Raw genomic sequence first — 15,312 nt, forward strand, 5'->3', positions numbered from 1 at the left:
TGCCACCAAAACAGCCATGAATGCCACATGACCTCTAAAGGTTTCAGTAGCAGATCTGTTAAATCCTGTAAGTTGCAAGGTGGAGTCTCCACAGAGATAGGACCCGTTTTTCTAGCACATCCCACAGATGCTCGATGGACTGAGATCTGGACAATTTGGAGTTTCACAAACCATTCTTGAATAATTTTTCCAATGTGGCAATGTACATTATCCTGAAAGACCACTGCCATCAAGGAAAACATTTCCACGAAGGGGTGTACTTGGTCAAAAACAATATTTGGGTAGGTGGTACTTGTCAAGGTAACATCTAAATGAATGATAGCACCCAAGTCTTCCAAGCAGAACATTGCCAAAAGCATCGCACTGCTTTTGCCAGCTTGCCTTCTTCCCATACTGCATCTTGGTTCTATCTCTTTCCCAGGTAAGCGATGCACAGGCACCCGGTTATTCAATGATCTAAAAGAAAACATAATTCAGCAGACCAGGCCAGCTTCTTCCACTGCTCTGTGGTCCACTTCTGATCCCCATGCTTTTGGCTGTGAGCACGGGTCAGCATGGGCCCCCTAACTGGCCTGCAGCTACTCAACCACATACACAACAAACTGCAATGCCTATTTTTTTTTTATTTCATCACATAATTTTTAGGAACAACATGTTTACTTGCTGCCTCATATATTCCACTGACCAGGGGCGGACTGACCATTCGGGCACTTGGGCACTGCCCTAGGGCCCCATGCCACTAGGGGGCCCCATTAGGGTTGCCAGCCTCAGTAAAACCAGGGACAGTATGTGAAAATCTGTGTTTTTAAAATAAAACCCAAGATTATAGCTGCCCCTCCTCTCCAGTACCTTTTCAGTGTGTGTATGTGTATTCTGTGTGTGTATACTGTGTGTGTATACTGTGTGGCCCCATAATCTATTGCCTGGGGCCCCAAAATCTCCTATTGTCCAGGGGCCCCATGATTTGTCAGTCCGCCCCTGTCACTGACTTTTAGATGCTATTGTAATAGGATAATCAATGTTATTCACTGTACCCATCAGTGAGCATAATGTTATGGCTGATCAGTGAGTGTATCTATATATATATATATATATATATAATATATATATATATACTGTATATATGTAGCACCCTGCTCCCAAATGACTGGGCGCCATGTTAAATTTAGTGGGTGTCTGAGCCGATAATGTGGCTCTGACTGTATGATTTATTCTAAATTGGCCTCTGTCCTGGCAGTGGCTGTGCCTGATGGCATTTTCCCACTGTTGCCTGAAGGTGGCGATACCCCCACAGGCCAGTGTTGGAACAAGGGCAGGCCATAGGACATTGAGTATCGTTCCTCTGGAACAGCCCAGTGGGAGTGGTGCCCCGCTGTGCATGCCGGGATGGGATACTTAAGGGTCAGACTCCATATTTTAGGGTCCTTCGCCTCGTGGCCCTCCTGGCACGAGATATGTGTTGTGATTTCCAGCCCCGAGACCACGTTGGCCCGAGGCTGCATCTCTATTAGGAGGCCCAGTTATCCAGACTGGGGCCTACGAATCCTGAGGGATCTCAATCTGTCCATCTAAGTGAAGGAAGCTACACTTAATGAAGGAAACCAGGGGAGGACCTGCCCTGGAGGAGACCAAGCGGAAGGCTTATGTCTTGGAATAGGCCTGGTGACCTTATTTTTTTTCACAAGAAAGCCTGGTGACCTAATTAAGGAGGGAGCCACAACTCAAGTTGTCCTACAGTTCGGTGGGTCGGCTTAAAGGCTCTTTAACTGTACGGCTGGAAGTTCGGGTATTACATCCTGTGGCAGAGGATTCCGGACTGTTCAATTTGTTCTCAGTCTGTGGCAGAGACTGTTATCGAAATGGTTTGTGCATCATTCCGGCTGCTAGGCCAGGTGAGAGGGGTCTATCCGGGTAGGCAATACCCACTCAAGAGCGGAGTGGTGAATGACTTTGGAGTTTAGGTTTTTTTTCCCAGTGATCTGTACCGTGTACCTGAACCTCCCCTTCCCTTTTATCCCTCTACCTTCTTCACAAGTTTTGAGCAAAAGAATAAAACCTGACAGTTAGAGGTTTTACATCTTGTGTGGACATTGGAGTTCTTTCAGACTTTCTTCCCCTAGACGACGAATGTTGAGGTAACGTGCAGGCCCAAAAACAAACCAGCAGCTCCTTACAGGGGTAGTGCTATATATCAGTCCTGATCAAAAGTTTAAGACCACTTGAAAAATGGCAAAAAATCATTTACATTGTTGGATCTTAACAAGGTTCCAAGTAGAGCTTCAACATCCAACAAGAAGAAATGAGAGTGAGACAAAAATTTTTTTGAGCATTCAATTAATTGAAAACAACGAATAAACTGATCAAAAGTTTAGGACCACATGCCTTTAAAAGGCCAAATCTGTGCAAAGATGTGGATTAATTGTTAGCCTCTGTCAGGTAGTCACACGTTGTGATGGCAAAGGCAAAAAAACTCTCCCTTTTTGAACGTGGTCGGGTTGCTGAACTGCATAAGCAGGGTCTCTCATCAAGACACTGGACGATCCTCGACCCAAATTAAGGCCCTTACTGGTGCTGACTGCAGCCCCATAACCATCAGACGGCATCTGAGACTGAAGGGCTTCAAAAACAAAAAACTTCTTGAAAAACCTTGTCTCCTTTAATGCCACAGAACTGCTCCTTTGGACTTTGCAAGAGAGCACCAAACATGGGACATTCAAAGGTGATAGAAAGTTTTATTCTCTGATGAGAAAAAATGCAACCTTGATGGTCCTGATGGTTTCCAACGTTACTGGCATGACAAGCAGATCCCACCTGAGATGTTTTCTACGCGCCACAGTGGAGGGGGCGCCATAATGGTCTGGGGTGCTTTTTCCTTCAGTGAAACAATGGAGCTTCAGGAAGTGTAGGGGCGTCAAACGGCCGTTGGCTATGTCCAGATGTTGCAGAGAGCATTCCTCATGACTGAGGGCCCTCGTCTGTGTGGTAACGACTGGGTTTTTCAACAGGACAACGCTACAGTACACAATGCCCGCAGGACAAGGGACTTCTTCCAGGAGAATAACATCACTCTTTTGGCCCATCCTGTGTGTTCCCCTGATCTAAATCCAATTGAGAACCTTTGGGGATGGATGGCAAGGGAAGTTTACAAAAATGGACAACAGTTCCAGACGGTAGATGGCGTCTGTGCGGCTGTCTTCACCACTTGGAGAAATGTTCCCACTCACCTCATGGAAACGCTTGCATCAAGCATGCCGAAACAAATTTTTAAAGTGATCAACAATAACGGCGGAGCTACTCATTACTGAGTTCATGTTTGGAAGCTACATTTCTGTTTTGGGGGGGGTTTCGTTTTTTTTGGAGGTGTGGTCCTAAACTTTTGATCAGCTGAAAAACAGCCTGTTTCAGTTTATTCGTTGTTTTCATTAAATTGAATGCTCAAAAAATGTTTTTCTCACTCTCATTTCTTCTTGTTGCATGTTGAAGCTCTACTTGGAACCTTGTTAAAGCGGAGTTCCACCCTGAAAAAAAAATTTCCACCAAAAATCGAAAAAAAAAAAAAAAAATGTTACTTACCCTAAATAGCTGTTGCTATGCGGAAGTGCCAAATCTGCCTCTTCATCTTCCGCGGTGGATTCTCTTCCTCCTCCGACACTCGGTTTCTTATTGTGAATGGGGCAAGCTGCATTCTGGGAACTGTGTGTATCCCAGAAAGCAGCAGGCCCATTCACAAGTGCTGCGCTGCTCGCACATGCGCAGCAGGAAATGGGCAGTGAAGCTGCACGACTTCATTGCCTGTTTCCCTTACTGTGGATGGCGGCGCCAGGATCGAGGATCGGCCTCGGTGGGGGCCGACATCGCTGGCGACTAGGACAGGTAAGTGTCCTTATTAAAAGTCAGCAGCTACAGTGTTAGCAGCTGCTGACTTTTATTTTTTTTATTTTTTTTACCGGAGCTCCGCTTTAAGATCCAATAATGCATTAATTTTGCCATTTTTCAAGTGGTCTTAAACTTTTGATCAGGACTATGTGTGTAAATATTAGGGTTGTCCCGATACCACTTTTTTAGGACCGAGTACAAGTACCGATACTTTTTTTCAAGTAGTCGCCGATACCGAATACCGATACTTTTTTTAAATGTGTCCCCAAATGCAGCCATGTCCCCCTCATATGCAGCCATGTCCCCCACATATGCAGCCATGTCCCTCTAGCCATGTCCCTCACATATGCAGCCATGTCCCTCTAGCCATGTCCCTCACATATGCAGCCATGTCCCTCTAGCCATGTCCCTCACATATGCAGCCATGTCCCTCTAGCCATGTCCCTCACATATGCAGCCATGTCCCTCTAGCCATGTCCCTCACATATGCAGCCATGTCCCTCTAGCCATGTCCCTCACATATGCAGCAATGTCCCTCTAGCCATGTCCCTCACATATGCAGCAATGTCCCTCTAGCCATGTCCCTCACACATGCAGCCATGTCCCTCTAGCCATGTCCCTCACATATGCAGCCATGTCCCTCACATATGCAGCAATGTCCCTCTAGCCATGTCCCTCACATATGCAGCAATGTCCCTCTAGCCATGTCCCTCGATGCGGCGGCAGCGGCGGGGGGGGAAAAGTATTCTATTTAGGTATCGGGGGTATTTGCGCGAGTACGAGTACTCCCGCAAATACTCGGTATCGGTCCCGATACCGATACTGGTATCGGTATCTGGACAACCCTAGTAAATATATATATATATATATATATATATATATATATATATATATATATATATATATATATACATATATACACAGTATCATCTATAACATTCAGAATGCAAACTGAATTAGAAAAAAAAAAACATGGGAAATGTATTAAAAGATACATGGATTTTTACTTTGGCATAAATACGATAAATGTGAATATAAGCAAGGACAACGATATGTGCCATTGACACTAAGAATAAGAATGTCTCATGAGAAATATGACAGTGTATTAGTCCTTTGTCTTGCCATTTTTTATATAGGTCAAAGATTTTTTAAGGCTAAATTGCACCATGGCATTCTTATACAGCAATAAATCACAGGAAAGTACCGTAAGAGGGAATGTACCACTTGATAAGCGCCTGAGCAAAGTGTTAATCTGACAGCAGCTCCCACCCCGCACAAATGGACCCGTTTTCAGTCATAAGCTCAGATGCGGAATACCTGGATGAAATCTCACCAGTGTTGGCAATCCAATTTGGAAGACTTAAAAATGAGTGATTTATTTCTTTTTGAGATAGCTCCTCATTGTGTTTGGCTCTGTCCAGTGCCAAGTTCTGTAACTAAACGGCAGGACAGCTGTACCACCTGAGCGTTGTACAGGAGATGAAAAATACACTGTGAAAATCATTCAAACATGAAATCAGGACTTCATAGACTGTTCTAAAAGGAAATTGCTGAAATTGCTAAATACAGACAATTAAACACTTTCACCTTACCAACAGTTTAGGAGCAGCTAATGAGCAGTCAACTACAATGTACCCCAACATTAATTGAAATAACTATTTACCCTCTCCCTACTACTGCACCCATCATCTTCAGCATTTGCTGTACCCACATGCTGACATAAGCACCAGGGCCACTAAACACGTGCGCTCATGCACATTCCACTCCCATCATGCCTTCCTCACCCTCCTCCTTCTCCTAGTCTCAGGTGACATTTCTCCTAATCCTGGTCTGCCATTTTACAACTGAAAGCCACATATCCAATACCCCTCCTCTGGAAACCACTGCAATCCATTTAGTTTAATTTCTATCCCCCTGCTTCCTCAAAGCAGCCCACCAATCTCATGTGCCCTCTGGAACGCCCGTTCCATCTGTAACAAGCTGACATCTATACATGACCTCTTCATCTCTCATGGCTTAAACATACTCGCCATAACTGAAATCTGGCTTCAAAATTTTGACTCCGCTTCTCCTGCTGCCCTCTCCCATGGTGGCCTCCATTGGACTCACTCCCCCAGACAGAAAGGAGATGGAGTTGGATTCCTTCTATCCCCACAAAGCACCTTCCAAGTCCTTCCTATCTCTCCCTATCCCTCTCTCTTCTTTCGAGATGCACTGTCTTCGTCTGTTTTCTCCTATTTCTCTGAGGATTGCAGCAATTTATCGGCCTCCCGGACCAGTATCGCGCTTTCTTGACGACTTTTCTGCCTGACTACCCTACTTCCTCTCCTCTGAAATACCCACTATCATTCTTGGTGATTTTGACAATCATGTTAAAGAGGAAGTAAACCCTCTAAAGCATTTCTTTAAAAAAAAAAAACCTGCAAGAGAAAGGCATAATGAGCTAGTATGCATAGCACCTCTGCCGCTGCCATTGATACCCAAGTTACTTCCAGGTGTCGTGGCTCCGGCGCTGTGATTTTTGCACCTAGAGGCAAGCCTAGTTTACAACCACTTTAACAGCCCAACTACAGCTAAACTTCACAACTTAACCTCATCTTTTTACATAACCCAATGGACACATACACCCCCTTTCTTCTCTCTGTTCACAACCTCATCAGTTTCACTATATCCTTGCCTCCAACCAACCATCCCTCCAAGCAGCAGACCACCTATATGACATAATATCTCCCCTGTCCTGACCTGGCCACCTCTGTCTACAACAGTTCACTCTCATTATATACACTTGCTCCTCTAATCACATGCAAAATCAGGCCCCGAGCGTTACAACCCTGGCAAACCGACAACACTAGAAATCTCAAGAGACATTGACATGCTCTTGAACGACTGTCGCGTAAAACTAAATGCCTGCAAGACTTCACCCTATATAAATCTGCCCTTCTAAAATACAATTCCTGCCTCCATGCTGCCAAACAAGCCTACCTTGTCTCTCTTGGACCTCGTACACACGACGAGTTTCTCGGCAAAAACCAGCAAGAAACTTGCTGGGAGATATTTTTTTGCCGAGGAAACCGGTCGTGTGTACATTTTCGTCGAGGAAACTGTCGAGAAACTCGAAGAGCCAAAAAGAGAGCATGTTCTCTATTTCCTTGACGGGAATGGAGACGATTGGCTTGTCGAGTTCCTCGACAGCCTAACAAGGAACTCGACAAGGAAAACGATGTGTTTCGCGGGTCAAGTTCCTCGGTCGTGTGTACGAGGCTTTATTAATACCTTGTCACCCCGTCGGCTCTTCTCAACCTTTAACTCTCTGCTTCATCCCCCACCCCTTCTACCCACTAACTCACTCACTGCCCAGGAGATTGTCAATCACTTCAAAGACAAGATTGATGCAGTTTGTGAGGACACCTCCAATGTGCGTACATCTTCCCCACCCAACATACCTTGCCTAACAGCACTTTCAACACTCTACTTTTTTGAATTGGCTACTATTGAAGAGGATACAAAACTTTTCTCAGATGCCCATCTAACCAATTGTCCCATGGACCCTGTTTTCCTCACTACTACTACTACGGTCACTCTCTTCTTCTATCCTATGCTCCCTCACTCGCATCTTCAATCACTCCCTCGCTAGTGGCACCTTCCCCTCCCCTCTAAAACATGCACAGATCACTCCCATCCTTAAAAGCCCTTACTGGACTCCACCAACCTGAAAAACTTAAAGGGTCACTAAAGGAAAAAAAAAAATTTGCCTAAAATTAATGTCTGCAAGGTAGACAGACAGAATAGTGTAGTGATTCTCTTAAAAAACGAGTAAGTACCTATTAAATTCCTTCATCTATATAACCTCCGGCGTTCTAGTTTCTGTTCTCTCATTCACTTCCTGGTTTGCATCGTTTGGTCATGTAAGAACTACATTTCCCAGTATGCATTGTGGCACACCTCCTTGAAGTCTCTAACACGTAGAGAGCGTCCTGCCACACAGATGTAGTTCACAGGAGAGGGTGAGCACGTTACTGACCACCGCAGTAAAGCCTCCCATCACGGTGGTCAGTAAAATTAGACAAGCAGGAAGTGAACAGAACAGAGAAGAAATAGAGCAACTTCTGAGCAAAAACGAACAATGAGGAAGTGAAAAGAGGAATGTCTGCAGGTAAAGGATGCTTATTATGAAAAAAAAATGTTTTCCTTTACAACCCCTTTAAGACCCATCTCATTGCTCCCATTCACCTCTAAACTTCTAGAACACTTAATAGAGGGATTTGGGGGGTAGGGGGTTATTGCGGTGCCAAAATAGAAACCAAACATACAATTTATTTGTCAAAAATAAGAAAGTTTTATTAAATTACAAAAAGATAAAATCTGGTTCAAATGACAATAGAACAAAACAGATCGTGGGAGCAGTACATAGAGATACAGGTCGCGGATCAAGTCTACCCAACTAGTTTCGCCAATCATTGGCTTCGTCAGGGGATTTAAGACTAGACCATCTCAGTAAAAGGCTCTAAGAAAATAGAACAAAAAAGGTTTAACAATTTCATCAATTTGTGCAATGGAAGTGAGGGGCGCTACAATTAATATATTGGATAATGTGTCACAGTACAGTTAAAGTGATCCATGTCCGACCGTATACTCAAAACATAATCAGACCATGTACTCAAATATAAGTGAATAAATACAGATGATGGTAATATATCTTTAAATATAATAGTGCCCAATGAAGTGAAATAAAAAGACCAACAAAAAGCACAATGAGTGCGATGTCCCAAGATTGGATCAAGTCCAAGTGCAAATACAATCCCAGATTGCGAACATAAAGTGCAAATGCAAAAGTGCTTGTAAATCTTCGAACAAGTGCGGGAAAAAAGTGATCCACCTTCACCTATAGGTCACCAGAGTAATAATGGATGGCTCCTTACCACATGATGTTGACCAGATTAATTAAAATATGGTCAATAAGGCTTAGTGTTAATATGAATCAGCAGGCTCTCATAGGTTCCAATATCAGCAGTTGCAGCGGACGATGTACCAAAAAATTAGAGGAAATGCCACCATAGCGTAAAACCATTTAATAAAATGAAAATAAATTACAAGTGCCAAATGGCCTCTTAATGTTGATGGTGCCCTTGTCCCGGCACTGAGGCTGTGGGTTTATTAGGGATAATAGACGAAGATTGGAGATGGCTGCGTCCTGGTCTGCTAGCGTGCGTTCCACCGCTAGCTATCCATCAACCAGTGAGACCGGAAGTGCGTGGCTGTGCGTGTGCGTGCCCGGATACCGCCTTGACGTCACGTTTCAGTTAAACCGTCATCAGGAAGCGCATCCGCATACGCTTCCTGATGACGGTTTAACTGAAACGTGACGTCGAGGCGGTATCACTGTCGGAAGCCGTGGGGGGCTATAAATAGCCCTCTGTCTTCCAGTCTCACCGCTGCTGGCAGGGATACTGCTCTCTGGATCTGCATTTAGAAACGGTAAGCTCCGCTTTTGGAACACAGCTACAATTTTCTCTGTAGCTATTCCTGGCACTTTATTCTAAACTTTTAATTCATTTACTTTCCCTCCTTCCTTTTTCTTTCCCAAGGAATATTCCCCCATTTCTAGATACTGGGCTGTTTTGGTGCTATTGTTATCCATCGCATATTTACAACTTGAACCCTGCCCTGTTACCAGGTCATCCGGACTCGATTTGTAAGTTCTGTCCTAAACGTTTTTGCAAATAGACAGGTCTTGCTATTACTACTATTTTGCTATTTTACCCTTATCATTGACCTGGATACATCCCCTTTTTTCTGTCTCCCTTTAGATATATACTAACCACTGTTAGTTCAGTGTCCCTGCAATCGTCTCTTGCTTGCTTTGTTTGCCTTTTAATCACTAACTCCCCGAGGTAGGTCTTGGCCATGCTAGAATATACATTTCTTTTTCATATTATGATCAATATTATTTTTGTATTTATTTGAAAAAATTGTTTTGTTTTACTATACATAGTATGTGGCCCCATTTTTATTCTTACCTGTTTCACTGTCCATCCCAGCCGCCGCTTTGGGTTTTTGGATTCGCCATCCACTCCGAGGGGTCACCCTACCGGGCTGCATGGGGAGCAAAGGGTAGGTTTTTCTTTCTATCTACCCCATAAGGATATCTCTGTTCACCCGTACTATGTGGGGTGGTCCAGCATGGGGGTTATGGGGGAATGAAGGGCTACCTTATGTACCAAATGTCATGGAACCATGGTTTTCGATGCCTCGCCACATGTCCTAGCCAAACTCTTTTGTTCTGAATTACTGTTTAAAAATGTGTAAATTTTACTATAATCTATGGAATTGATGAAATTGTTAAACCTTTTTTGTTCTATTTTCTTAGAGCCTTTTACTGAGATGGTCTAGTCTTAAATCCCCTGGCAAAGCCAATGATTGGCGAAACTAGTTGGGTAGACTTGATCCGCGACCTGTATCTCTATGTACTGCTTCCACGATCTGTTTTGTTCTATTGTCATTTGAACCAGATTTTATCTTTTTGTAATTTAATAAAACTTTCGTATTTTTGACAAATAAATTGTATGTTTGGTTTCTATTTTGGCACCACAATAATCCCCTACCCCCAAATCCCTCTATTCAATCTAACCAGGGACGAGGTGCCGTATCTTTACAAGGACTTTCGATCACTAATCCTTCACCCTTCTAGAACACTTAGGGACAGATTCAGAAACGTTTTACGCAGGCGTATCTATGGAAATGCCGCGTAAGTTAAAAGATGCACCGTCGTATCTATGCGCGGTATTCTGGAACCTAGATACGCCTGAAATATAGCTTAAGCCGGCCGACGTAAGTTGCCGTACGCCGTCGTATCTTGGGTGCATATTAACACTGGCCGCAAGGGGCGCTTCCATAGATTTACGCGTTGAATATGCAAATGACCTAGATACGCCAATTCTGCTAGATTCTGCTCTACGCTGGTTCTCTGCCTATCTATCACAGCGCTCCTTCAGTGTTACCTACAACTCTGTCTCCTCCTCTCCATTCCCCCTTTCTGTGGGGGTCTCCCAAGGCTCTGCTCTTGAACCCCTTCTCTTCTCTATCTACACCTACTCCCTTGGTCATTTGATAACTGCCCACTGCTTCCAATACCACTTATATGCCAATGACACCCAAATCCATCTGTCTACTCCTCACCTCACTCCTTCAGTCTCCTCTCGCATTACTAACTGACATCTCAGCACGGATGTCGCATCACTTCCTTAAACAAAATCTCTCCAAAACTGGATTTTCCCCCCCGCCCATGCCCCACTCCATGACTTTTCCATCAAAATCAACAATGCAACTATCAGTCACACCCCTCACGCCAGGGTACTATATGTAATCCTAGACTCTGACTTGTCATTTCAAGTCCAATCGTCAAAAGTTTGTAGAATTCACCTCCGTAACATCTCTAAAATGCGCCACCTTTTTAACAAATGAAACCACCAAGCTCCTCATTCACTCCCTTGTTATCTCTCGCCTTGACTATTGTAACTCCCTTCTCATTGTCCTGCCTCTCCATAGGCTATTGATTCTTCAGTCTATCATGAATGCAGTTGCCAGACTTATCCACCTTACCAACTGCTCAATGTCTGCCATATGAGATATATGTTGCCAGACTTATCCACCTTACCAACCGCTTAACGTCTGCCAACACTCTCCTCCAATCCCTACACTGGCTCCTGATCGCCCAGCAAATTAAATAAAAGCCATCCACAACTCTGCCCCGAGCTACATCACCAATCTTGTCTCCAAACATCACCCAAACCGTCCTCTCCGCTCTTCTCATGACCTCCTACTCTCAAGCCCTCTCATCTCCTCCTCCCATGCTCGTCTCCAGGATTTCTCCAGAGCCTCTCCCAACCCTTTGGAACTCGCTACCTCAACCTGTCCGGCTATCCCATACTCTTGCTACCTTCAGGCAATCCCTGAAAACTCATCTCTTCGGGGAAGCCTATCACGTTCCAACTAATCTTTTAACACTTCCATCAGCTCATTCCCCACAGTTACAACCTTTTGTACCACCTGCCCCACCCTATTAGATTGTAAGCGCTTCTGAGCAGGGCCCTCTTAATCCTCTCGTATTTTATTGTATTATAACTGTTTTGTCTCCATTTTATATTGTAAAGCGCTGCATAAACTGTCGGCATTATATAAATCCGGTATAATAATAATAATAATAATAAACAACAAGTTTGAAAAATAGGCCTCGTCCTTAAGTGGTAAATATTAAAAAAAAAATAGAAATTTAGCAGTAATTTAACAACAAAGCCTCAAGTATCCAACCCTTTGGTCAGAATACGGAAAACAAGTACATTTATTTTTTGACCACTAGAGGGGGGGAAGTGACAAAACAAGAATCTGCCGGCATCTTTCTCCTACGGCCTCTCCATGAGCTTGGCTTCATAAATTCCCCCATGTGTGTTTTTGTTTTAATAATAAAGCAGTACATGCGTCACATAAGCTTGTCAAATTCCACTATGTGCTGTATTACATTTGCACATACTTAGAGTTATTTGCACAGCTTCTCTTCAAACAAGACATACAGTATGACAGGAATGGCAGGTGTCTTGCTTTGCCACATGTTTTCAATCGGCACATCCCCGAATCCCATGCTGCACTAATGACATGACATTAAGGGAAAATTCCCTGAGGCTGCATTCTGCCTGTTAAAGAGAGATGACAGTCTGCGGCAGATTAGCTGAACAAATCTTGGTTAAGGAATACATACTGCTGTCTCCTTATTTGTTCCTTTTTTCCAATAAAGGTTGCTTGACGCTGTCCCTCCTTCAGGCGAAAAATGCGCTGTAGCTTGGCCAACTCGCTATCCGCTAGAAAAAATAATATGAAGAAAAAGGAGAATCGTATGTTATATCCATCTGTTTGATGTGTGTTGTTCAAAACATAATACATCTCTATAAGAAGAATTGTATACCTCTCAGGGACCGTGGTGGCAGGATATTAGTGACGTTCCCTGTTTCATCCCTAATACAGTGGAACCTTGGATTACGAGCATAATCCGTTCCAGGAAAATGCTTGTAATCCAAAGCACTCATATATCAAAGCAAGTTTACTCATAGAAGTCAATGGAAACAAAGATCATTTGTTCCACATTGACTTCTATGGCATGCAATACCGCATGTGACCAGAGGGGGGGGGCCCGGAGAGACTCGGAGTGCTAAATACAGCTGAACGTCCCGCAAGCACACCTCCCGAGTGTGAAAAGTCACACTGGAATGAATGGGAGGCAGTTTTCAGGCACTTATCAGAGGCTATTTCCAGCGCTAAAACACCTGAAAACTTCCCCGGGGTGAAAGGGGTCTTGTAGAGTCTACAAGCTTTTGTGCTAATCATTGAAAATTTATCACCTGATGTACTGATCACATTTCTTGAGACACCAACAAGCCAGAGAAGTACAAATACCCCCCCCCCCCCAAATGACCCCTTTTTGGAAAGTAGACATTCCAAGGTTTGTAAGTTGTATTATTTTTTCAGACAATTCTTTGCAAATTTAAGATTAAGAATTAAGGGTTATTTCTCACACACAGCATATGCATACCACAAATTACGCCCCAAAACATATTCTGCCATTACTCCTCCTGAGTATAGCGATACCACGTGTGTGAGACTTTTACACAGCCTGGCCATATACAGAGGCCCAACATGCAAGGAGCACAGTCAGGTGTTCTAGAAATGCCCATTTACCCCATTTTGTAAGGCAAACACCCAAACCTATAATCTAGGAGGCATAATGAGTCTTTTGAACTTGTCATTTTTTTCCCCCAACACGTTTTTGGATATTGTGAAAAGAAAATGAAAACGCATTTTTTTTTTTTTTTTACACAAAGTTGTCAATTTATAAGACATTTCTAATATACTGTATAGCATGCACATACCAAAAATGACACCTCAAAACATATTCTGCTACTCCTCCTGAGTATGGCGATACTACATGTGTGAGAATTTTACACCGCCTGGCCACATGCAGAGGCCCAACATGCAGGGAGCACCATCAAGTGTTCTAGGGACATAAATTACACATCTAATTTCCTGACTAACTATTACACTTTTGTAAGGCACTGTAGTGGCACTGATGTGGCACGGATGGGCACTGATGTGGCACAATGTGCACTGATGTGGCATGGATGGGGCACAGATGAGCACTGATGTGGCAAGGATGAGGCACAGGTGAGCACTGATGTGGCATAGATAAGCACACTGATGAGGCATGGATGAGAACTGATGTGGCACAGATGAGGCATGGGTGAGCACTGATGTGGCATGGATGAGCACTGATGTGGCATGGATGAGCCATGGATGAGCATTGATGTAGCATGGATGAGGAACTGATGAGCACTGATGTGGCATGGATGTGGCACGGATGAGCACAGACGTGGCATGGATGAGCACTGATGTGGCATGAATGTGGCATGGATGAGCACTGATGTGGCATTGATGTGGCATGGATGATCACTGATGTGGCACGGATGATCACTGATGTGGCACGGATGATCACTAATGTGGCATTGATGTGGCACGGATGATCACTGATGTGGCATTGATGTGGCACGGATGAGGCATGAATGGGCAATGATCAGAGCTGTGGACACTTTAGATCAGGGGTGGGCAATTATTTTTTCGATGGGGCCACATGAGAAACTAAAAATATTTTGGAGGGCCGGGCCAAAAGGCTAAACTCAATACTGCATAAAATCAATTGTATTTCTTTATAAAAAGCAGTAAATATCATTGTTGGACAACTGGTACGAGTACTTGTTATAGTTAAACAATGAAAAAGTGAGGTTGCCTTACAAGAAAACATTTTTAATTTATTAACCAAAATTTCCCAAAACAATGAACATTTTTCACTATTTGTGACTCATATTAGTGAATGGATGCTGCAACAAATGAAACAACACAGGGGGATTAGGCAGGGTGCTGCAAGCTGCAGAACCCCCCTAATCCCCCTGTGCCGTTTAATTTGTTGCAGCATTCCCCAAGGCCCCCCCAGACCACCTGTGCCCTTTTATTTATTTTCTTTTTATTGTACTGCCAGCATCTATGCCACACCTACCGCTTCTAGCAGATATTTGATTTTTCACTTACCGCTTCTAGCAGATAGACCACCTAAGGGTGCTCAGTGGACAAGTGTCCACGTAGGCAGCGCCAACACCCCTACCCTTACATTTACCATTGTATGAATAATGTTGCAAGCTTGCACATGGACTGCTCACAGACTGATGAATACCATCCATATTATATACTTCTCATATCTATTTTCTGTGGTATCTGTCCCTTGTCATGCTTTGTGCACATTTTATCTCCTCTTTTTATCAAAAAATGCACTAATATATTGCAAACCATAGCTATGGTATGCAATATATTGGTGCATTTTCTGCTAAAATTACATAAACC

At 43.7% G+C, this 15,312-nt stretch overlaps 1 protein-coding gene across 1 annotated transcript in view; it reads right to left on the reverse strand.

The window, feature by feature from the left end:
- The window catches only part of ODAD1 (outer dynein arm docking complex subunit 1), a 204,203-nt gene that overhangs the window by 172,797 nt on the left and 16,094 nt on the right, over positions 1-15,312 (reverse strand). The window contains exon 3 of the mRNA XM_040325674.1: positions 12,629-12,728. Coding sequence (XP_040181608.1) covers positions 12,629-12,728 — 100 coding nt within the window. The remainder of the gene's footprint in view (positions 1-12,628; positions 12,729-15,312) is intronic.

This window comes from Rana temporaria, chromosome 10 (assembly GCF_905171775.1).
Source record: "Rana temporaria chromosome 10, aRanTem1.1, whole genome shotgun sequence".
NCBI lineage: Eukaryota > Metazoa > Chordata > Amphibia > Anura > Ranidae > Rana > Rana temporaria.